Genomic DNA, 25422 nt, shown 5'->3' on the forward strand with positions numbered 1-25422 from the left:
TCTGAGGTAGAAGTTCAAGGAAAACCTTGCTTGTAAATGAAATAGGTGGGCAAAATAAAAAGGCAGTGACAAAGGTTGAGGTTCCTGAGCAGTTACACCTTTCTATCTGTGGTCTGTCTTTTGGAAAGCTGCTGACTGAGCCTTGGCAGTTGATCATCTCCAACTGCTGATTAACACAGCACTGTTTTATATTTAACTCTGACCAGAGCAGGAGGAGTTGGGGGTGGGGTTGCCTGTCTTATAAGGCTTGTAACAGCAGCAGCTACAGTGTTTTCTGTGTTAATTTCCTCTGCCTTCCCTCCCTAGCTGCATTCTTTCTGACTGGTCACTTTCCTTCGGTTAAACCAAATGTTATTTTTTAATAAATTGAGTGTCTTCTAGGGAGGTAAGTGGGAGGAGAGACAAAGAGGGGAGGAGTCAGTGAGAGAGGAAAGAGATACAAATCTTAAAATATAAAACAGAGCTTGCTGAACCAGTATTTTAAAAAAATATATTCAAAAGCTACAGCACTGCTGTGTTGTTTGAACAAGTCTTTTTTAAAAAAAAACATTTATCGCTTAGCTGTGGGACTGGGAAACAGAGATGCAGGGAATGGATTTTGAAGATAAGTCACCCAAAAAGTACTGCATGAAGAAAAAGCACGTGGCTATCATCTGTGCCGTGGTCACTGCTGTAGGTCTAATTTTGGGACTTGCACTGGGATTAACCAGACCAAAGGACTGCTATACTTCTGAAGATGGGCAGGTGCCAACAGAACCATCCACAAGCCCTGCACCAGAAGACAGAGACCCCTGCCCTGCTCAGAATGATGACAGTGGAGACTGGAGAAATTTCAGATTACCCCTCTACGTTAAACCAATTCATTATGACTTGGAGCTGATGCCAGAGATGGAAGCAGACCGTTACACTGGAAACGTCATTATCTTCATCCAGTTGGAAGACTCAAGCAAGCACTTGTGGCTTCACCTCCGGGAGACTAAGCTCACAGAAATGCCCCTTCTCAAGAAGTCCTCTGGCGAGTCACTAACTCTCAAGCGATGTTTTCAATACAAACCGCAGGAATATATAGTGATAGAAGCAGCAGAAGAACTTCCTCCTGCCACTTATCTCCTGGTTATGAAGTTTCAAGGCCATTTAAATGGTTCCCTGGTTGGATTTTACAGAACAACTTACATGGAGAATGGAGTAACTAAGTAAATCTCTATTTTACAACATATTAATTCTTCTCTATTATTCTTTGATCAGAATTACTCTCTGCCTCTCTGTCTCATCTTCCTCTTTTCTGTGCCAATGTAAAACGCTGTGCTTTCATAAGAATTTATAGAATATTAAGTTGTATGGCAAGTGCATATGGTTCTGGCATGATGCTCATTCTGGGTTTGGGGAAACAGGTTAACCTCTGCTTACCAATTTGCCCTGTATTTAGAGAATTCAAAATTGGTAGATACGACTTGCGCTGTGTCAATTTCGAGCTGCAATTTTGTCAGGTATCTTCCGTCCATGGCTGCTTTCCCACATGCTGGATAATGCACTTTCAATGCACTTCAGCAATCATTTGCAACTGGATTTTCCTGTATGAAACAGGAAAATTAACTTGCAAATGATCTCTAAAGTGCATTTATCCAACGTATGTGAAAGCAGCCTGTGCTCAGCACTAATCATACTGTTTGTGATTTAATTGCTGGTTGAGTTGTACTGGAAGACTGATTTAAATGCATTTACTTGGAGCAATGGGCTGCATCCCATGGACTTGTTGCATTAGTGGCTGCACTTTCACCTGGGGCAAGTGGATCTCTGCCAGTATCAGCGGCAGGCTTTCCCACTGGACAAGAGTGCTGCCAGTGCCATTGGGGAACAGATCTGTGGTATGCAGCCCAGTAAGCAGAATTCATTTAATTCAATTCCTTTAACATATGGTAATTTCCATTTAAAGAATGATACTTTACTTTTAGACTAGAAAATTTCTGATTTGTAAGGTGTCGAAGAAGGAAACTGGTAACTTAAAGCAGGGATGTGTAATTTATTCTGGCTGGGGGCTGGGTCTTTCCTAGCTATAGTACCCTCTCCCTTTTCCCTCCAAAAATGCAAAGTAACTGTGAAGAGTCTGGCCCCACCTAGTGAAGAAGGCCAGCAGTGGCTATAACTCTGTGTATCCCCTTGTATTGCCTGCGGGGAGCCCATATGGGTATAAACTACATACGTAAGTGCTGTAGGTGAGACAAATCACGTGGAGACATCCTATGCACATACAGCTCCAGGGCATAACTCATAACCAGCTTTCCTTACATAGTGAGCCTTTAAAGGAATGAAGGGGAAACCATCAGAAACTCCCGTAACCCAGTTGCCAAAGCACACGTGCGTTTAAGTAGCTATGAACTTTTAATGAAATATATAAACCAAATTAGAACAGTACCTTTTACATTCCAAAACACTGACCTTCTTAAAATGAACACTTCCTTAAATAAGTAAGAACTTCTTAAAGTAACCGAATGTCCTCTGAACACTTTGTCATACTTACTAGCTAAAAGAATTTTTTTTTCAGGTTTCTGAAACACCGTAAGGGCAAAAATGCCAGGGAAGATATCGGCTGAGTAGAGCTGAACAAATCACATGGATGGTATTTGGCATACTACCAGTTTCGGAGAGAGCTACCCACCCCCCCACCCCTGCCACTTCCCTACCTAACCAGAAAACTTCATATTTTAAAAATAAGATCTTGTGTTTTAAATACAGGTTGTCATGTTACAAATTTAAAAACCTAATTTAAAAAAAAAAACTGGATGAGATCAATCATGTGGGGTGGATCACCCACTGGTTCCAGCCTAGCTGGGGGCCTGTGAATCAGCACTCTGTTGGTTCGAATCTCACTACTGCCATGAACTCACCAGGAGGCCTTGGGTAAGCCACTCTTCTAAGACCTAGCTCCCCAGCTGTATCGTGGGATTAACAGTAACACTGACTTTGTTCACTGCTCTGAGTCAGGCACTAATCTGTCTAGAAGAGCAGTATATAAGTGCAGTTATTATTATTATTTACAGCAGGTATGAACATAGGCTGTATACAGATGACTCGATCAATGCATGAGGGTCAAGAGTGCTTCCGTCCCCCACTCATGCACTGAGTCATCTGTATGGGACTTAAGAGAATTAAGAGAGCAGACAGGAGGAATAAGTCTTTGTCACAAAAGAAAAAAACACATACTGGAAAATCAACAATTAAATGGTGACTCAGCACAACCAGTGTAATAGAAAGAGGAGGGAAAAGATGTTCACAGAACCTGGGAGGTTAAGCAGACAGTTTTTAAAAATGTCTCTGTGTTATACAGTGGAAAAGAGCAAGAGTCCAGTAGCACCTATAAGACTAACAAAATTAGTGGTAGGGTATGAGCTTTTGTGAGCCACAGCTCACTTCTTCAAATACAGTGTGTTATACAGTATAACTGACTCTTAGCTGGTAGCCAATATTTTTCAGCACGTCGTTCATTAGTGCCTTCCATTTGTCCAGAGAATGCTGCTTGAGAGGCCATTTGGTAACATTTCAGGGACTCCCCAGTGTCAAAGACATAGGTTGCCCCTGAATTAAAAACTTCTATTCTTCTTGGATTTATCCCAGTTCATAGTCCTATGCAGATGGTATTTAGAGGCCTCAAGAACATTTGAAAATCAGCAGAGTGTATTAGTAGGCAGCAGAAGAGGAGGAATCCCTGTTTCATAGAAAATCTGTTGAGGAGGTGGCAACTATATAGAGAGAGAGCAGCAGAGGGAAGATTGGGGTGAGGGAAAAGTGGAAAAACAAGCTAGCCATTATTTGATCTCCATAGTTATCCTTGAACATCTTTTAACCTCCTTGTCATATACACAAGCTAGATGGTTAAAGAAGGTGAAAAAGCTGGGGCTGAGGATTCTCCATAATTTAAGTATATGTGAATGGGTGAAATGCCGCATGTAACTATAGATTAATAGATGCAGGTTAATAACCAAGACTAAAACTGTGTGACCACAGGCATGGTGCTTGGTCAAGAAGGGCAGTCTGGCAAGGGAGCTAAAGAGAAATCCCTAAAACAACAACAACAGAAAGCCATATTGACATATTCAATATTCAAAAGATCAAATAATAAAAGAACAATCCATGTGCGGAAATTTTTTTAATAGTGCTGGTTTATACAGATTCCTGACCATCATTTTTTAAAAAAAAGACTTAAAGCATTTGTAAAAGGTTGGAGGCTGGTTCAAACAACCCTCCACATGCAGGAGCCCAGCACCGAGGGAGTCATCCTGCCTGTTACAGCCCAACATATGCCCACGTGACATAAGAGCAGATCCCTGATGTGCAATTTATTTGAAAAAAGCACCCAGGCAGGGCTGGTGCCAGGTTTTCTGGCACCTGAGGCCAGATACCTGCACCTGGGGGCAGCTTCAGGGGTGTTGCTGCCTCCACGTGCGCATGTGCAAAGTGCGCGTACACGCCCAGACTGCGTGATGACATCACTGTGTGTGACGTCATCACGCAGGGCATGCTGCTGCAAGCTGGCCGCCCCATTGGTGAGGCAGGAAGCTGGGACAGCGCGCGGGTGGCCTCCCACCCTCCCGCTCAGTTGCCCTGCACCGTCCCGGCCGCCTGCCGTGTCTGGCTGGCCTACATCTGTGTGCTGGCGGTGGTGGCAGTGGCAGCATGGGGCAACTGAGTGGGAAGGCTAGGAGGCTGCCTGCTCAGTTGCCCCACACTGCTGCCACCAGCATGCACTCCTGGCCCAAATTCCCCCCTCCTCAGTCAACACCCCCAAATCTCTAGGAATTTCTCAGGCCAAAGTGGGCAACCCTACAATAATGTGGCGCTGGAATTAATCACAGACTATCCACAAGGCTCAGCCATTATTTTTGTTTTCACAGAAATTAGCGCTGTTGAATTCTGTGATGCTTCTTCCACCTCAAACATAAACATTGCTTGTGTAACCACTCATCTTTGAGAATGAATGAAGAACATTCCAAAAAGTTACACTTGATTATCTCCCATTCTGTCAGCAAGTTTTGTTTTAATACACAACCTCTGGGTTTAGAACAACAAACAACAACAACAACAACAAAAACAATGTACCACTGCTTCAGTGATGTTTTATTTTGGGAACAACAGCTGGATGTAGTCACAGAGCGGGACCACAAGTGACGCCTGACACAGGTTGGACACTTGCCAGCTTCCCTCAAGTTTTGATGGGAAATGTAGGCAGCTTGGCGGAATGTTGGACAAGTGACAGTTGAAAAGTCCATTGGACAGTAGTCAGAGAGTCAAGCTGCAAGACCAAGATGCCTACATTTCCCATCAAAACTTGAGGGAAGCTGACTAGTGTCCAACCTGTGTCAGGCGTCACTTGTGGTCCCGCTCATAGTTGCATGTTAATACTCAGAGTATATTTACCCACTTCTGGTTCTTATTTTAAGGCTAAGACACTATAACCTAAGCTGCAGGGATGGAACAAACCTTGAAGGAAAGACAGAGCTTTATTTTAACTCCATACCGTCTATTCTGAACATCTTCTATAATATTTCATTTTTATTGTCACTTTCCAATGCAAAGAAAGAAGGCATGTCCTGAAATTTTTTTGATTCAATCTTTAAGAAATGTCGAGAGAACTTGCTTAGCCAGTGGGAACAATTCAATGGAGAGCTGAGCAAAGACACTCTATATGGTTCCCATTCATTTTCCTGAGGCTTGTGTCTTTTCCATCCACTACAAAATGAGTAGGAACAGATGTATTATCCAATTATAAGTGACATGTACTTTCTTACTGGCAGAGGGATATAGGATAGAAAAATCTCAGAGCAGGATTTTAAAAGCAATAGTTTAAAAAAATATATTGCCCTATAGGCCAAGGTTAATGTAATCTTTGAACCCCATGAAGAGGAGGCATGAACAACAAATAACTATTGGATAATTATATTAAGAATTATTTGTTTCATTTAAAGGACGTCATCATTCGTGATGCTTCTGAGTTTGCCAGATCTGTAAAGGAAAATTTCTGGAAGTTTGGGGTGGAGCCTGGGGAGGCTGTATACTATGTAAACTTCATTTATACAGTAGGGGGGGAGGTCACCGTGGGTCATGCCCGCTATCAATACAAAAAGAAAAGTATCTGATAACGATGAGCAATCCCTATTTAATTTCTTTTAACCAACATTTTCATTTTCTATGCTTTTCTCAACTGGTTTTGGAGATTCAGTTATACTGTGTATGTACATTGTATGATTAAGTTTATACATACAGTGATCGTTTATGTGTGCAATACAGGGTTTTTTTTCAGCTGGAATGCAGTGGAACGGAGTTCCGGAACCTCTTGAAAATGGTCACATGCAGGGGCGGCGCAAGGTTTTTTGGCACTCGCGGCTGGCTGGCCGGGTGTTCCCCCACGCGCGCAAGCGCGCACGCTCCGCCCTGCGTGATGATGTCACACGTGACGTCATCATGGGAGCACGCACACACATGCCGCCGCCAGCCCGATCGCTGCGGTGGGCAGCTCTGACGGCGCACGGGTAGCACAGCCAGCGCAGCCCATCTAACTCCTCCTGCGGGCGAAGCAAAGGGCAAGGGCAGCCGACGGCCTCCCGCCCCCCCCCCAACAGACACATATCCCCCCTTTACCTGCCCTGCGGTGTCGCAGAGCTGCAGCCTCAGCGGGGCTCCGTCCACCTCCACCACAGTTGGAAAAAAGAGAGACGGAGTTGGAAGGGGACAGCGCAGGGCGGGAGGGATAGGAGAGCTCTGTGGCGCATGCTCCCGCCCCCCACACCTCCTCCGGCACCCCGCGCCTGAGGCCACCGCCTACCTGGCCTCAATGGGCGCGCCGGCCCTGGTCACATGGCTGGTGGCCCCGCCCCTGATCTCCAGACAAAGGGGAGTTTAGATTGCCTTCCGCACCACTGAGACTCAGTGGCGCAGAGGGCAATCTAAACTCACCTCTGTCTGGAGATCAGGGGCAGGGCCACCAGCCATGTGACCATATTCTCCGAGGGCAACCCACTGAGTTCCACCACCTCTTTTCCTAGAAAAAAAGCCCTGGTGCAATATATGTATATGTATAATGCTGATACACAAATAATGTTAGAATTTGGTATTAGCAAAATTTTGGCTTGGTTCCATGATTTAGTATGTCTTCAGTCTGTAAATATTCATTAATAACATCAATGGCCCTACTATAATATTTTCAAATATTATATTTCTAGTATGCACATATGAAGCCATCTGGACCTGACGCTTTGTATGTTTTACCACATCTTATATTGCTTCTGTGTTTAGAGACTCTTCAGGTATATTCCTGTGTTCATTCAATATTTTCTGAACAGGTAATGAATGTATTGAATCTCAGCTTGTTGAATATAACATTTTATATTTCTTTCACCTTTTCTCAGTGTCCCACTATATCCTATTGCAGATCTTTTCATTCTTTCTTTACCAGAAGCAGTAACGTTTTCTTACACCCTTCCTATAGTTGATACATATTCATCACCATCTTCCCAAATTACCTTTTGCTTTGTTTTTCTACATTGGCAGCCTGTGTGTTTCCATTTTTAGAGACATGGAGTAGGGCAGGAAATCTGGGTTCAAATTAATTCCTAGCCAAGAAGTTCACTAGAGTCTCTCTACATGAGATGACTGGGAGCATGTTTGTCAAGTATCAGGAGACACAATGTTAGCCGGGAAGCACAGTTTTAAAAGACAGAGCCAGTGGAGATAGCTCCAGAGGAGATGGATTCTCTCACAGCCCTCCGCCACATCTGGTGTGCTGGACTGTCTCCCCTTCGGAAGCCTTTGCCCTGCTTAAAACTTTAGCTGTTTTCACATGCACCCTGGGAGATCACGCAAACTCACAGCATGAAGCGTCTTCCTAGCACGATCTCCTGGCACGCTCCCCTTTAATGGCTCGATGATGTCAGAAAAGGGGCCATTTAATGGGATTGTGCCAGGAAATCGCGCTAGGAAGATGCTTTTATGCTGTGAGTTTCGCGCGATCTCCTGAGCGCGTGGCCATGTGAAAAAGGCCTTTGAATTAACCAAGCCTCAGCAGGGCAAAGGCTCCAGAAGGGGAGACAGTCTGGCATGCCAGAGGCAGAGGAGGGTTGTGAGAGAATCTGTCCCCTCTGGAGTGATCTCGCCAGCTCTGTCATTTAAAACTACACTTCCCAGCTAACATTGCATCTCCTGACACATGAAGAACACGTGTCAGAAGTCTTGTGTAGAGAGACTCTGGAACTTTGGATCAATCACTCTCTGTCAGAGCCAAGCAACGTGTTATACTTTTCCTGGGTTCATCCCCAGGTTAGATTAACAAGCATGGTCTGAGAGTTCTGTATTGCCCATGCATGCAGGGGCACAGTTCAGACTGGGACCATAAAGAGTTAAGACTTCCTCCCTAGACCATTTCCCCAAACCGAAACAGCCTCGGAGAGCTTCTATTTGCCCCATTGGCTATAGCTATAGTACATGTGAAACTCATCAGTAGAAGCATAAATTTCCCCAAACAGACAAACAGGAGCTCTCTGGGCCATTTCAGCATGGGAAAAAATCACATCGTGGTACAGGCTTAAGCCTGCTCTCCACACACACACACCATAGTATAAATTTAAATGCCTGTATGTCTGTGACTTGAGTTCCAGGCATGGAGTTTCCACACATCATCTGTTGATTAGATCTGGGAGTGCAACTGGGAAAGGTACAACATGTAGTTAGGCACTCAGTATAAGCTACCTTACAGGGTTGTTGTGAGGATAAAATGGAGGAAGGAGTAACCACATCTTGAGTCCCTTAATGGAAGGGTGGGATAAAATTGAGATATATTTTTGTTAACAAATTTAGGTACCTATTTATCAAGCTGCTATTTCTTAACTTTTCAAAAAGGTTTATATTCTAGCTGTTTTGTTGAAGATGAGCCATTTTTAAGCATCTTTTATAACTGGCCTATGCAACCTATGATTAACCAAACAAACACAACCCACGCCCATGTGTTGTAGCTTGCCCAGTGCTTAACAATCCTCCTATTTTTACAGTTCCCGGTAGGCAGGAAAAACAGGGCTGTTACTGAGCCTCTGGTAAACTACCTTACATGGATGATTGGCAGTGTTGGCGGATCACAAATTGTACAAGCCTGTTGCATAATAATTTCACACAAATCTGCTTGTCTATCAACATTTGCCTCTTGAATTGCTTAGATGATCTGGGCAGGAGCAATACCATCTGATAGCTAAGCTGTAGGCTGCCAACTCTGAATGGGGAAATTTCTGGGGAAGGTGGGGTTTGGAGAGGGAAGGAACCTCTGCAGGATATAAAGCCATACAGGCCACCCTCCAAAGCAGCCATTTTCTCCAGGGAAACGGATCTATGTAGTCTGGACATCAGTTGTAATTCCAGGTAATCACCAGGCTTTACCTGGACATTGGCAACTCTACCGAGAAGGTCTCCTGCATGGCATGTCAGCTTTGGCTTTCGATGGGGTTCGGTTGACTCTTACAAACTCAGTTAAGAGCATAATGTTATACTGGATCCAGTATTATTGCTAGAGAAGCAAGTTAATGCAGCTGCAAAAAATGCCTTCTTCAAACTCAGTTTAGCTTGGAGGATGGCCCCCTACATTGATATGGCCCATCTGGCCACTTGTAGCCATGGTATCATTGGTACGAGTAATGCATTTTATATAGGTCTTCCCTAATGCATTTTATATAGGTCTTCCCTTGAAGTCAAATCAGACACTCCAGCTGATGCAGAACGCTGCAACTGGATTATTATCAGGAGATAGGAGGAGCATGCATATTATTCCCATTCTGCACTCCCTCCATTGGATGCACTGCAGTTACCAGGCTCAATTCAAGATTTCGACTATTACATACAAAGCCCTTTATGGTCTTGGCTCCTCATATTTGCAGGACAACGTCTTTCCTTATGCTCCCCCATGGCAACTCCACTCATCAGAACAGGGTCTTCTGTAGATACCACCCTGAAAATGGACAGAATCAACAGCAGCCGGCACATGTGCATTTTCTGTAGTAGCCCCCACCTTATGGAATGGCCTGCCTGAAGAGGTTCTGGCTTTCCACAAAGTATGCAAAACTGAATTATTCAAGAGGGGTTTTTTACACAGATAATAGGCCTGTGCTATAGGGAAAGGGTCCAGAGAGATCTACTGGGAAAAGGGATACGGATTGTAGACTATGCTACTGCGTACTGTCTGTTGCTGTTAAGTAGGCTCATACTGGATAGTTCCACATTGTTTAATATGCCCTGTCAATCTACTTACATTTTGTTTCAGCATCATTGCAGCTCTGTATCAGATTTCTCGTTGTTTGTACTGACTTATAGTGTGTAATCTGGCTTGAGTCTTGGTGAGAAAGGTGGACAATAAATAGCGTAAATAAAAACATCAAAATAAATTTTAAAATGTGACCTGTGAGTCTTGCTTGAAAGGGCTATTGGACCACAGTAATCGATATTCAGATCACATCCTGGTTAGATTACTGGAATGTGGTTTGTTTAGGGCTGCCTTTGAAAACTGTTCAGAATCTTCAGTTGGTTCAGAATGTGGCAGCCAGTTTAATGTCAGGGTCTGCCTACAGGGATTCTATCACCTCAGTGCTGAAAGGTACCCATCTGTTTCTGTGCACAATCCAAACTTGGTTTTTACCTCAAAAACCCTAAATGGCTTCGGCCTAGCCATTTCCCCATGGTCTATAAATAGTGCGAGACTCACGGAAGGCTGCCTTACATGGATGATTGTGCGATTTTTAACACCATCTGTTTACAAAACGCCACAAATCATGTTTGTGGCATTTTGTAAACGGGTGGTGTGAGTCTCGCACTATTTATAGACCGTGAGGAAACAGCCTTAAAGGCTTGCCTCCTCCCATATTGCCCAGCATGGCAGTTGGGATCCAGTTCTCAAGCCCTGTTTCCCATGCCCCCAATTGCAGGTAAGGGGTGGGGGTGCAACCAGACATAAGGCCTTTTAGTGGTGACACTTTGCCTTTGGAATGCCCTCCCCGTCAAGGCTCGCCTGGCTGCTACCTTACAGTGTTTTAGGTGCAGGCCAGAACATTTTCCTGTACCCAGACTTTTAACTAAGGATTGCATCTTTGTAGCTATGTATGATCTGCGCCTAGCCTGAAGACTGTTTTATCAATATATTTGATACTTCTCAGTTTTATGTGCTTTAATGCCTTGATTTGCTTATAGTAGTGCATGTTTCTAATTGGAACGTTGTTATTACTGACTTGGATTGTTTCATTATATTTTTATGATTATTGGTTTTTATAATATGCTTGGTTTTGTTTGTAGTAAGCTGCCTAGAATAGGCCGGGAGAGGTGACATAATATTTTTCTAAATAAATAAGGTAATACAAAGCCTGTTTGGGGAGCATGAAACATATACTCTAGGAAAGTGTCTTCCAAAGGCTCCTTCCCAGCAGAAAAGAATAGCACTGCTTCTTCTTCTTCTTCTTCTTCTTCTTCTTCTTCTTCTTCTTCTTCTTCTTCTTCTTCTTCTTCTTCTTCTTCTTCTTCTTCAGGGACTCATGATTTCCTTGTATCATCATCAGCAATTAGTCCAATCCTCGCTGTATTCTCAGACTTAGGGCCAAGCTACACATGACGAATGACACTTGAACGGCAAGTGTATTTCTCCCTGTTCACTTGCCCTCCACTCAATCCACTTGCCGTTCAAGTGTCATTCGTCATGTGTAGCTTGGCCCTCATTTGCATGTTTAGTGAGCACACACCTCACACTACGGGCCCAGTACTGCCATGCTTAACACCATGCTGTGCTAACGGACTTGTTTTATTTCGTGCAGAATACCTCACATGGTTGTTGTGAGGATCAGGGGTGATCTTAGGGTGTCTCTCTAGACATGCACATTTTTAAACAGTTGGGTCCAGACCCAACTTGCTCGGGCTGCTAGTCCCCCCAGTGGGGGCAGGGGATCTCCCACTCCCAGCCTCTGCCCCCTGCCATCACTCACCTGGCTGGGAGGGTGGAAGGTGCAGGGAACTGGCTTGGGAGGCAAACCCCCTGACCAGTGTCCTCTAGAAGTGATGTCATTGCACTCACCAGGAGCGCACATGTACTTTGCATGCACACAAGGAGATTGCCCAAACTAAGTGCCAGGTGCCCCCATCCCGGTCGGGAGAGTAAGGCATCCTGGCAACCTTACAACTCAGGGAACCTTCAGCCACCCAGCAGCTATAGAGAATGACTGTTAAAAAATAAAGGAGAGACCAAACAGCCTCAGAATGCCTCTGTGGGGAGAGGAAGGTCTCCTCCTTCCCTCCTCAAGCTGTTTCTGTGTCAAAATAGCATAGAGGGAGGTTTTCACAAAAAACAGACACCCCTCACTCACTATTTTGGAAACCAGATTGAAGAGGGAGGGAGGGAGGAGCCAGTGGCTAACAGGGGCAGCTGCCCTGGGCCATACACCTGGGAGGCCTGACCACCCATGGCCCCACTTCCCCTGATAAAGGGGAGAAAAGAATAAGAATATCAGGTCCCTAGGGATGCAGGTCCCTTTACCCTCCCGGCAGGAGATTGGAGACCTGGCACTTACCTCTCTGCTGCAGCATTGCACGCACACAGAGGGCACACTCCCAGCCTGCACAATGACATTACTTCCAGGAAGTGATGTCATCACGCAGGCCATGTGCTGGCCCTGGGAGCATGCCTGTGCTCTGCAGGGGGCCGAACTGGGCCCAAATTGGACCGCTGCAGTGCACGGGAGTGTGCTGTGCCGCCCGTGAGTGCACCCCAGAAGATGCATTTCCTCTGCTGGCCAGGTAAGCGGGGGTGGAGGTGGGAGCAGAGGATCCCCCCCTCACGGGGGACTGGCATCCCTATTCCTGTTCCTTGTGCCTGCCCCATTTGGGACCTGAACAGGCAGCTGCATGGCAACAGGCCGACAGCCATGTGCACCTGCCTCACATGGAACAAGGGCCACCCCTTGCTTGACAATGATTCTGGAGCCTATCCTGGGCTTTTGCTCAGGGCCCCAGAATTAATGAGACCAGCCCTGGTGAGAATAAAGTGGAGGAGAAAAGAAGTCACTAGGGAGAAAAGCAGGATATAACTAAAACACACACACACACACACACACAAATAAAGGTCTATAAGACCCAGTTCAAATCAACACTCATCCATGGAAGCTCACTGGATTATCTTGGGCTAGTCATTCTCCTCAGCCTAACTTACCTCACAGGGTGGTTGCAATGAAGAGGAGAGAAAGACACTTTAAGCTGATTTGGGTTCCTATTCAGGAAAAAAAACAGGATATAAATAAAGTATTTTACTAACATAGAAACAAGGATAGACTACAGCTGAGTAGAACGGAAGGGAAGAGAGGGAGGAAGAAACTGGTGAAAGGGTTCAGAGAAAGCGGTGTATAGAAATAAAGGCTCCCTTGGGATGACTACAGTGAGGACAGGGAGGTCAAAGCCCCGTGGAAAGATAGCTGCAACTGGCATCCATCTACCCATCCAACTTTTTGTTAACACTTCCATACACTTTCACATTGTTTGGTGTAGGGAATGGATCCCAAGCGCCTGCTGGTGGTGGGCAATCTCCCAGCGGTTTAACTGCTGGCCAGCGACCAGCGGGAGGTTTTGGCAGTCTGTAGATCACCTGCCACCAGCACATACGCAGATGTCACTTCTATCATTGCGCTGGCTGTGGGAGTGCTCCCATGCTTCATTTGGGACTAATTCTCAAAGAATTGGCCCCATATGGAGTGTGGGAGTACTCTTGTGGGTGGCGTGATGATGTCACTTCTGGAAGTGATGCCATCATGCAAGCACGTGGAAGGCATGAGGTAAGTGCCCGGTCTCCTCCACCCTCCTGGAGGGCAAGGGGACCCGGCATCTCACTACTAACCTTATTTGTATCCCTCCACCAGGTTTCTAGATGCCACTTCCATTTCTTTATGATCAGCTAAACATTTAAGCACTATTGCAAAAAGTCAAGGACTGTTGGAATAAGTCAAGGACACCAGAGCACTTACTAATCAGCTGTCCAGATAACTTATAGATCTTCAGGAATGTAACAGGCTACTTCCTGTTTGGGATCCATGGAGGTCTAACGCAGCTCCACTTGCGGAGCTGACCGGACTGCCGTTTTAACCGGCCGGCGGGGTGAAAATAGCCCGCGGCCGACTGCTCTCAGGCGGGGAGCAGGCAAAGAACGCTCAAGACCCTAGGGTGAGCTAGATCTCGGACGAGGGGGGGCTCTACACAACGGGTCCCCTCCCGATCCTTGAGGTCCCACCTTGCGACGGGTCGGCTATAATCTCTGCGGCAGTTTTGGGGCCAATTCGGCTGGCATAAGACCTACATACCCAAGCATCGATTGGGGGAAGAAGCTGAGAGGAGAACTTAAAATCGAAACAGCGATTACAACCCGAGAAAAGTGAAGAGAAGGTAAAGATCATTATCTTCTGAGACGGGACAGATTGATAAAAACAGAGAGGAAAAAAAGTAGATTTTTAAACTGCAACAGACTAGTGAAAAGGAGGGGAAGACTCGGCAGGAATTGAATTTAAAAAGAGACTAAGTTTAAAGAAGTTATTAAAGAAATGGGACTATTGTTTTGAATACCTGTGGCTTTGGAGCTGTGAGAAAAAGACACCATCGCGAGATCTGCTGTGGGAAGACGGGAGACAGGAAGTGCGTAATAACAATAGAGTGGCTGGAGAGAAGCGGCCCTTGCTGGAGGGCAGGAAGTAGGGAATCGCCATTTTTGAAAGGGGAAGGGTCGCGGCTTCAGCGGAAGAGGAAGTAGGCCATCTTGGATTACAAAATCATAGAGAAACCATAGAGAAAAGACGCCCGACATTTTGGACTCTTTAAAATTTAATTTCTATAAGAAGACCGGGACATTTAAAATAGAAAAACGTTAAATTTTACGCCACGGAGTTAAGGAAGAGAGCGGATTCGTGGGAGCGAGCTAAAGCAAGCCCCACGATGTCAAAAAAAGAGTGGCAATCGGCAATAGAAAACCTGGATAAAAACCTGGACAAAAAACTTTTAGATATGATTAAAGAACTTAAGGACACGAAATTGGAGCTGATAAAAGAGGTTAAAGAGGTTACACAGACAGTAAAATCGGAGCTGTCAGAAGTGAAAAAAGGTATGGAAACAATACGAAGTGAATTACAAGGAACGCAGCAGAGAGTTAAAACAGTAGAAGACGCGATGGAGAATTTAGCAGACACGCAACAAACAGAGATGAGATTGGTGAAGGGGAGAATGTCAGTTGCAGAAACTAAACATATGGAGAAGCAGCTACGTTTTCGTGGCTTGCCAGAAGTGGAAGGAAAGTCAGCGCAAGAACAGATGACTGAGGTGTTGGCTGAGTACCTGGGGAAGGAGGAGGAGGAAGTTGTGGCTATCCTAGATGTGGCATACCGTGTGAATTCGAGAATAGCAACCCAGAGGAAACTACCAAGAGATGTGATTGTGCAGTTTACAACACGAAATATGAAAGAGAGGATTGTGACAAAACAGTTTCAAGATCCATTGGAGATTGATGGCAAGACGATTATTATAATGAAGGAACTGCCCAGATCAGTGTTACTGGACCGGAAAAAATATAAAGTGCTAATTCAGATTTTGAAGGACATGAAAATCAGGTACAGATGGGAGTTACCGGAAGGAGTGTCCTTTGAGTTTGGAGGGGCCAAAAAACGCATCAGATCTGAGCGAGAGATGGAGCAATTTATTAAGGACAATGAAAAAGACTTACCAACAAGATCATGAGTATGGAGTGTAAAGTATTATCTTGGAATGTAAATGGACTAAACTCACCGAATAAGAGGAAAAATACTTTTCACTGGCTACTAAAACAAAAATGTGACATTGTTTGTTTGCAAGAGACCCATATCAGAAAGCAGGATGTAAAATATTTAAAATCTGGAAAACTGGGCAAAGAATATGTAGCGGCCTCCAACAAGAAAAAAAGAGGAGTGGTGTTGTACATAAAAGAGGAGCTACAGCCAAAATTTGTTATGAGAGATGTGGAAGCTAGATTTGTAGCAGTGGAATGTATTTGGAATTTAAAGAGAGTGTTGGTAGTCGGACTTTATGCACCTAACGGTGCAAAAGAAAGCTTCTTTGAGGATTTAAGGAAGCATCTAGACGATCTTGCATATGACCAGATAATTCTTGCTGGAGACTTCAATGGAGTGACAGACTTGGAACTAGACAAAAAGACTACAACGGCACAAAAGAAAAGAGGACTATTACCAAAGCTTTTTTTTGAGTTGATTCAACAAGAGACTCTTGAAGATGTATGGAGGAGAGAATATCCTAAAAGCAGACAGTTTACTTTTTATTCTGCAAGGCATTCTACATTATCAAGAATTGATATGATCTGGGCCTCAAAAGACTTAGCATTATGGACTAAGGAGGTAGAAATAATGCCTATGGTAGGCTCAGATCACAACCCAATTATGTGGAAATTTGGAAAAAAGAGAAAAAGGAAAGCATGGAGAATAAATGAGGACTTGTTACAGGAAAGAGAGAATATGGAAATACTGAGAAGAGAGACAAAGTTTTTTATACAATACAACGTGAATAAAGAAGTACCAACCAATAAAGTTTGGGATGCTTACAAGGCGGTTGTAAGGGGCATACTAATGGACTTAAATGGTAGAGCAAGAAAGAAGAAAGAGGAGAAAAGACAAGAGATTGAGGAGAAAATAAAAGCCAAAGAAATACAGCTAAAAAAGAGACCAGGGAAAAAGAAGGTATACCAGGAAATTAAAATACTTCAAGAACAGCTAACAGCAATGAGCAATAAAGAATTGGAGTGGAATCTCAAAAGACTGAATCAAAAAGCGTTTGAGGGTGCTAATAAACCTGGGAAGTACCTGGCATGGCAATTGAAGAAGAAAAGGGAAAAGAAGATAATAAATAAAATTTGCGAAGATAACAAAACGTATTTGGAGCAGGCTACCATTAGTAGAGCCTTTTATAAATTTTACGCTAAGCTGTATAATAAAAAAGAAGTAAACAAAGAATCAATAGCGTCATATTTGGAGAAAACCAAACTTCCAGAAATCTCGGAAGCTTGGAGAAATAAGTTGAATAGTGAAGTAACTGACGAGGAAATAAGTAAGGCAATACAATCTGCAAATCTAGGAAAGGCGCCAGGGCCAGATGGACTTACGGCTAAATTCTATAAGACAATGGCTAATGAACTGGCACCATTCCTAAAAGAGGTGATGAATGGGGTTTTAAGGGATCAAAGGATTCCAGAAACTTGGAGTGAAGCGAATATATCATTGATCCCAAAAGAGGGCCAGGACCTGACTAATGTGAAAAATTATAGACCTATATCGCTACTCAACAATGACTATAAAATTTTTGCGAAGATATTGGCGGAGAGATTGAAGGGGTGGCTCTCGGAAGTCATAGAGGAGGAACAAGCAGGCTTTTTGCCAGACAGACAAATAAGAGACAACTTAAGGACAGTGATCAATGCTATTGAATATTATGACAAGCGTTGTGACAAAGAGGTTGGTTTCTTCTTTGTAGACGCTGAAAAAGCGTTTGACAATTTAAACTGGGACTTTATGTTTGCCACTATGGAAAAGCTACAATTGGGAGAAAGATTCATCAGAGCAATTAAGGAAATTTATAGAGACCAGACTGCAGCAATCGTGGTGAATGATGAATTGACCAAGAAATTGACGATAAGTAAAGGAACAAGACAAGGTTGCCCGTTATCTCCATTGTTGTTCATTTTAGTATTGGAGATTCTGATGATACAAATACGTCAAGATGATGAAATTCGTGGAATAAAAATAAAGGACTATTCATACAAGGTCAGAGCATTTGCGGATGACATAATGTTAATTGTAGAGGACCCATTGGAGAACATGCCAAGAGTGATAGATAAGATCAAGGAGTTTGGAGACTTGGCAGGTTTCTTCATTAACAAAAAGAAGTCAAAGATATTATGCAAAAATATGACTAAGCAGAAACAACAATTGTTAATGGAAACAACGGATTGTGAAGTAACAAGTAAAGTGAAATATTTGGGAGTCGAATTAACTGCAAAGAACATAGATCTATTCAAAAACAATTATGAAAAACTATGGACTCAGATAGAGAGAGACTTGATTAAATGGAATAGATTGAATTTGTCATGGTTGGGCAGGATTGCAGCAGTTAAGATGAATGTGTTACCAAGAGTAATGTTTTTGCTACAGACAATACCAATCATCAGAGACTCCAAACAATTTGAAAAATGGCAGAGGAAAATATCAGATTTTGTTTGGGCAGGCAAGAAGCCTCGAGTGAAAGTGAAAGTTTTACAAGATGCAAAGGAAAGAGGCGGAATGCAACTGCCCAATCTGAGACTTTATCATGATGCAATCTGCCTAGTTTGGTTGAAAGAATGGATGACATTAAAGAACAAGAAACTATTAGCCCTAGAGGGATATAAAAAAATATTTGGATGGCACGCATATTTATGGTATGACAAAGTAAAGGTCAACTCGATGTTCCTGCATCACTTTGTTCGGAGAAGTCTATACATAATCTGGAAGAAGTACAGAATTTATCTACAAGAAGGAACCCCTTTGTGGGTGGTTCCATATGAGGTGATAGACCCGAGAGCTGTTGATAATGAACAACAATGTTTAACGTATAAAGAAATAACTAAAACTGAAGCATCCAAACTTAGAATAAAGACACAAGAGGAACTATCACCTAACTACGATTGGTTCCAGTATAGACAGATCAGAGACTTATATAATTCGGACTCTGTAAAGGGAGGTATACGAATAGAGAATTCGGAACTAGAGCAGACCCTTCTTAAAGAAGATAAGAAAAGAATATCCAAGGTATACCAAGTACTGTTGAAGTGGTATACCGAGGATGAGATAGTTAAAACACAAATGGTGAAATGGGCTATAAACTTTAATAAAGAAATAACAATGGAGGCATGGGAATACTTGTGGAAAACTACAATGAAGACAACGACATGTATTAATATCAAAGAGAACATTTACAAAATGATCTATCGTTGGTACATGACACCAAAGAAGATTGCGCTAGGGAATTTGAATACTTCTAATAAATGCTGGAAATGTAAGAAGCATGAGGGCTCCCTCTATCATATGTGGTGGTCGTGTGAGGTAGCCAGGCAGTACTGGGGGGAAATAATAAGAGAAATGAGTGAAATTTTACAATTTCAAATTAATAAGAACCCAGAACTCCTGCTACTGAACTTGGGAATGGAGGGAATTCCAGCCCAACACAGGACGTTGATATTTTATATGACAGCAGCAGCTAGACTTTTGTATGCGCAAAAATGGAAAGTACAAGAAGTGCCAACTATTGAAGATTGGACTTACAAATTGCTGTATATGGCTGAAATGGACAAGATGACAAGAAAACTGAGAGATCTGGACTCAGGGCAGTTCAACACAGACTGGGAGAAGCTGAAACAATACCTGGAGAAGAAATGGGAGGTGGGAGGAAAACTGTGGCAGTTTGAGAACTACTGAAGTATTGAAGTAGAGGGGGGAGACTTTACCGGGGGGAGAAGAGATAAATGTGAATTAATAAGCAGTCAGATTAATAGATTGACATATATATAGATATATATAGGTTAACAAACAGAACATAGAGAAAATAATTAATTATAAGGACTAAATATAAGGAGCGATTAACTAACAATATTTTCTTTTTTTTTCTGACAAGTTTTGTACCAAACTGAATGTCTGAAGATATAGATGGGTCAAATTGATTGACTACGTGAGGAGAGATATATAGAACTATTATAAAAAGATAGAATGAGTAATATATATAGAGAATAAGTCAAATTGTTTGATATAAACGAATGTATGATCTATATGGTTTATGATATATAGAAATACCTGAAATTGAAAAATTGGGATAAATTGTTTATCTAAGATGGAAACAAAGGCTTACAGTTTGGGCATATAATGTTAAAAATAGTTAAGGATGTACTGCTTAGAATAATGGAGAATATATATTTGTTTTAGATAGAGGAAGTTAATAAAAGTAAGGGAAAGGGGACAAAGGGTTGGAAAGCTGTTGGAAGTCAACAAAAAGGGGGGGAAAGGGAGGGGGTTAGAGATGAAAAAATTGGGGAAAATTGAATGTAAATGTGGAAATAATGGATTCTAACCCAATAAAAATTTTTCAAAAAAAAAAAAAAGGAATGTAACAGGCTATGATCTGCTCTATGTAATTACTTTTTGCTTCTTTTCTTTTAAAAAGAATAACTACTTGTATATAGCTCAAAGTATTTGCAGACGTGGGCCTGGAAAACTGCCAGCATTTTAAATTAATCGAAGAGACAACTTAGATGTGCTTTCCCATCAATCAGACAGTAAGCATGCTCCATCACAGACTGCTAAATTGATATGAGGCGCTTAATTCAATTTAGGAAGCAGATATTTTTATGTGAACGTTGGCAACAAATTTAATGACACTAGTTTCCTTAGTCATTTATTTCCAGTGCAGATGAGATATTCCTGTTAAGGTAGACCCGCCCCCCCCCATGTGCTTCCATAGTATTTTTTTCACTATTTCCTATAAATATTCCAAACCATTCCAGATTATCCATACAGCAGAATACAATAGCAATGAAAGGCAGTTGTGCAAGGTTATCAAAGGATGATTAATGTCTCTATTATGAAAGTGCAGGTTGTAGGTAGCTTTTGACAAGCTGCTTGAAGCCATCCATCACCCATAAAAGATATACAATGTAAACTTGTAGCCTTCCTTGTGAAACCAAGTCCTGCAAAGAGTACAAGATAGGTTCAAATCTCAGGGATTCATCTGGTTATAGAACAGGGTCAAGTCACATGACTAAGTCAGCATGCTGGAAGTATAAATTGAATGGAAGTATACAGCTTTGTAAATGTGTTGAAGCAGCTAAAGGATTACTTTAACACTACTGCAGTGCAGCTTTATCCACATATATCATCATGACACCATAATGTTGGTCAAAATGTGTTCAGTAGTGGCATGGCTCCACGGGATAAATAGCAAATTGGGAGGATGGCTGAATTTGAAGACAGGCTACGGCTCAGTAGTAAAGAATATGCTTGACATGCCACAATGCCTGGTTCAGTTCCCAGCATGTTAAAAGCATTAGGCAGGTGATACGAAAGATCTCTGTCTAAGTCCTTGAAGAGCCACTGCCAGTCTGAGTATACAATACCAATCTTGATGGGCCCATAGTGTGATGCAGTATAAGGCCGCTTCATGTATGTTTGAAAAGTATTCGCATAACTATTACAATTTAGGTGGAATTCTGCATGGAAGTCTGCATATTCTCAGCAAGCAAATGTAATTGTGTGAATTGCTGCTGCGATCCATTCATTCAGTCAGCATATTTTTTAATCATATCTCATTATCATCTTATCAAGCCCTGCACAGTTTGTTTTGCACCAAGCTAAACTCAGACCACCTGTCTTAGTATACCTGTTTTTGTTGCCTGACTGTAGCTGTGGGAAAAAAGGGTAGTTAGTAAACACCTGACAAGACACCGTGCAAGATGGTTAGGCTACGCTCAGTTTGGTGGGCACCAGTTGTGTTGGCCAATCTCATCTTTACTCTTAAAATATTACAATGTAATGCTTAATAATATCTATTTTGTAAATAAGGTCTTTAGATGGTTCACCTCACCCTTATGAGCAGGATACTCCATTTTATTTATTTCAGATGTGGGATTCATTTTATTTGCCATCATTTGGTCTAATTATGTATTAATATTTGGTCAAATTACCTATTTGAGAACAATCGTTTGATTCAACAACCTCCCATTTGTTTCAAAAGGAGCATAGCAGCTACTGATCATGAGCCAACAGATGCACGGAAATCATTTCCTTGCTTTGATGAGCCTAACAAAAAGGCAACATACAATATATCCATTATCCATGAAGACACATATCAAGCTCTGTCAAACATGCCAGTGGAGGTATGTGCAATCTTACAATTTCTTTTTGTGTCTTTATGTGTAAGATAAATGCAACCCAGTGGAGCTTATCAGTGAATCACTTGCTCTGAATCAATCCCTTAATGCGCTTAAAGACTAATTGGAGTTATTCAAGAATACGCTGAAGTACATGGATTCAATCTATCAGAACAACAGACATCAAACTGAATGAAGATGGGTAGCCGTGTTAGTCTGTCTGTAGCAGTAGAAAAGAGCAAGGGTCCAGTAGCACCTATAAGACTAACACAATTTGTGGTAGGGTGTGAGCTTTCGTGAGCCACAGCTCACTTCTTAATCTAGGTGCTACTCCATCAAACTTAATCTCATTTCTTAATATAGGTGCTACTCAATTAAACTGAATGGGCACTAAGTGAAAAAAATATTGGCATTATGCAATACATTCCTGTTTGCCCATTCATAGGGGACATTGTTTGTCAAAACCCAGCCAAGTTCATGGGTTCAGAATGGGCTATTTTTAGCACCTCTGCCTCAAGTTCAAAGTTTTCAATGGAAGTCACTGACACCAGTTCTCTGCCTCTCGGATTTGCAATGGGGGAGAAAATTATATGGATCTCATCCATAAGAATGTCTGATGAATAGCCTAATTGAATGTCAAAGCCACATAACTTGGAATGAATGGTTTTCAAATTTCTAAGTTAAATAATTTTAAAAAGCTAATTCCAGCAGCCAAATTGCTAGCTAGAGATACTATTTCCCAAGGCCCACGTAAACATCCATTTAGTTGTAAGTTCAGGAAACTCAGTATTAGTGCTAAAGAAGAAAAAAAGAGATTCAGTGCACAGAATCATACTGTATGAAGGTATTTTTATTCCTGTCATGATGCTTATGTCCTGTTTACTGTAGATGGGGGGAGGTGTCAGAATGTACATAGCCACAGTCCTGCACATAGTTATTTCACTTTTATTTCAATGGCCTTTAAGTGCATATAACTATAATTTTAATTGCCCAACTCTGTTCAAGATCTGCCACCTCTTTACTTTGCAGTGAATACTCCTAGTATTGTCTTCTTCACCATCACATTGACCATTCAGCTGCAGACATTCTTACCACATTTTCCCAACGTTGCCCAAAGAAAGGGGAGCTGTCTAGACTTTTAAAAAAATGTAACCAGAGCTGACCACACTAGAACAGTGTATAATGAAATGCCATCCAAGAATCCATGTGCAGGCTGAAACGTCAGTTTACAGAAACTTACACGTTATCAGTGGCAGATTAAATGAAAACCAGTGTGGTAGTGTGGTTTGGAGTAGAGTGTTGTTCACATCCTCACATTACCATTAAACAACCTAGTCACACTCTCTAAGCCTAACCTACCTCATACGGTGGTTCTGAGGATAAAACAAGGAAGGGAACATCATATATATTGCACTGAGCTCTTTGGAGGAAGGGTAAAATCAATATGTCATAAATATATACATTAAAAGAATTTCTGAACAATCATGACAAACCGACAGATGGTTCAAGTAATCTACAGAACTTCCAAACTCTTTGTATTTTATGGAGAGTTATAAAATACTCCTCATAAAATACTGGTGGCCTCTGTTTTCAGATTTTCTTTTTTAAAAGTGCCATCACCCATAAAGATGGCAAAAATTACACAGGTAAATAATCTGGCAAGAAAGCCTTATTAAATAAAACATTTATCAATCTGCAAACAAGAGGACTGAGTTTTGACCAAACCAGCCAATTTCATCACAACAATAAATTCTGTAGAACAATTTCCCCAGAAGGAAAACATTTCCATAACAGTAGACTTATCCTTCAACATCACATATTATGCAATCTCAGCTGGTAAGTTTATAGAAGACAGTTGAATATGATCCATATAGTTTTGACCCCTTTCAAAAGTCAGAAATTAAAACTGGAAAAGCTATTCCAAGGGCATCACAAAGAAAAAGCTGCATTCCATAGGTGTAGTAAAAAACATAAAAAACCTTCATGCTGATGCCATGCAAAACACACATAAATAATAAAAAGAAAATCCATTCTATAGCAGAAGTTTTCTTGTAAGTGATATACTATTTGTAACTATTTTGTTTTGTCCGTGTCTTCTTTAGGAAGTAGTATCATTGGGTAATGGTTTGACTCGGACAACGTTCCAAAAATCTGTCAAAATGAGCACTTATTTGGTGTGCTGGGCTGTGCACCAGTTTAACTTCACAGAAAGAATATCAGCCACAGGAGTTCGTGTAAGTCCAATGATAAGTTTTAATATACTAGCTGTTAATATACTAAAAACAGCTGTTTTCATTAAATGGTTTAGGGTTTTTTTTTCTGATATTGGTATTTTGCAGAATAATCTAAACCTTGTTTAGAAAGGTCTCTTCTTTTTGTTTTGCTTTCCCCCCCAAAATCCTTAGCTTGATGTGACATGTGCCTCAGTATAACTAAACCCACTTTTGTATGGGTTTGTTTTAATGATGGTTTTGAAAGACACTTTGGACAAATAGAGCAAAGGTGGGATATAAATTTTAAAACATTAATGAATAAATGACTACTTTGAAAGCAATGAGATTTAAGTTAGTATACACACACTCTTTATTTTAATAGTTCTGGATGCTGAAGAAATCCACTCACTGCATTTTGCTAGCAAATGTAAAATCTTTGTTACCTTAGATTAAGCTCTTGAGAAACTTTGGTTGGTAGAGAAAGGGCCTGGGCTCTTTGTGTCAGTGTCAGTCATCTCTCTCTCTCTCTCTCTCTCTCTCTCTCTCTGTCCCTAGTAGCAGCTTTTCAGTTAAAGAAACAAACATTGCAAAAAATAAAGCACCACAAAAATGTTTGATCCTGGAAAGAGAGAGAGAGAGGGAGATGTTGGGAGGCAGGGTGGGGTTTCCAGACCATTCTTATCCTCCCACAATTCCTCCTGGGAGGCTAGGTTAAGAACAAAACAACTGCTTTCCTGGATCTGACTAGAGGCCCATCCTATCTTCAACTGCAGTCAGCCAGATGATCTTGAGAACGTTTCAGCAGAGCGGGCTGGTGATTCATTGCTACCCTTGCTGATTGTATCCAGCAGCACCCTTGCTCTAAAAAAACTCCATAAAATTCCCCTTTGCAGGTTGTTTTCTGAATGCTTGCCTATTCATATTAGATTTAATGAAACCTGATTAAGTGCAACTTTATGTATGGATTGTTTCCAGGCCAAAAAAAATGATGACTCTTACTGTACTGTTAGCTATGATGGTGCTGTATTTTAAACATGTATCCTCAGCCTAAGTAAAATCTTCCGAAGTAAAAATGATATGAATTGATGTATCTCTCTGCAGCTGTAGTCCTCCTAATGCTACTTTGGCAATATTTAGAAAGCTTTACATCCATAAATGCATTTGCTTCTCATAAGTAATATGTGGCTTGAGAAAATGCTTCACACACAGCCTGACTTTCAAGACAGAAAAGTCAATTGT

At 42.0% G+C, this 25422-nt stretch overlaps 1 protein-coding gene across 1 annotated transcript in view; it reads left to right on the forward strand.

Annotated features, from left to right (window-relative positions):
* The first annotated feature begins 283 nt into the window (after positions 1-283).
* The window catches only part of ENPEP (glutamyl aminopeptidase), an 83531-nt gene continuing 58392 nt past the window's right edge, over positions 284-25422 (forward strand). The window contains exons 1-3 of the mRNA XM_054990714.1: positions 284-1193; positions 21835-21976; positions 24073-24204. Of these exons, the coding sequence (XP_054846689.1) occupies positions 583-1193; positions 21835-21976; positions 24073-24204 (885 nt within the window). The 5' untranslated portion in view covers positions 284-582. The remainder of the gene's footprint in view (positions 1194-21834; positions 21977-24072; positions 24205-25422) is intronic.

This window comes from Eublepharis macularius, chromosome 10 (genome assembly GCF_028583425.1).
Source record: "Eublepharis macularius isolate TG4126 chromosome 10, MPM_Emac_v1.0, whole genome shotgun sequence".
In the NCBI taxonomy this organism is placed as follows: domain Eukaryota; kingdom Metazoa; phylum Chordata; class Lepidosauria; order Squamata; family Eublepharidae; genus Eublepharis; species Eublepharis macularius.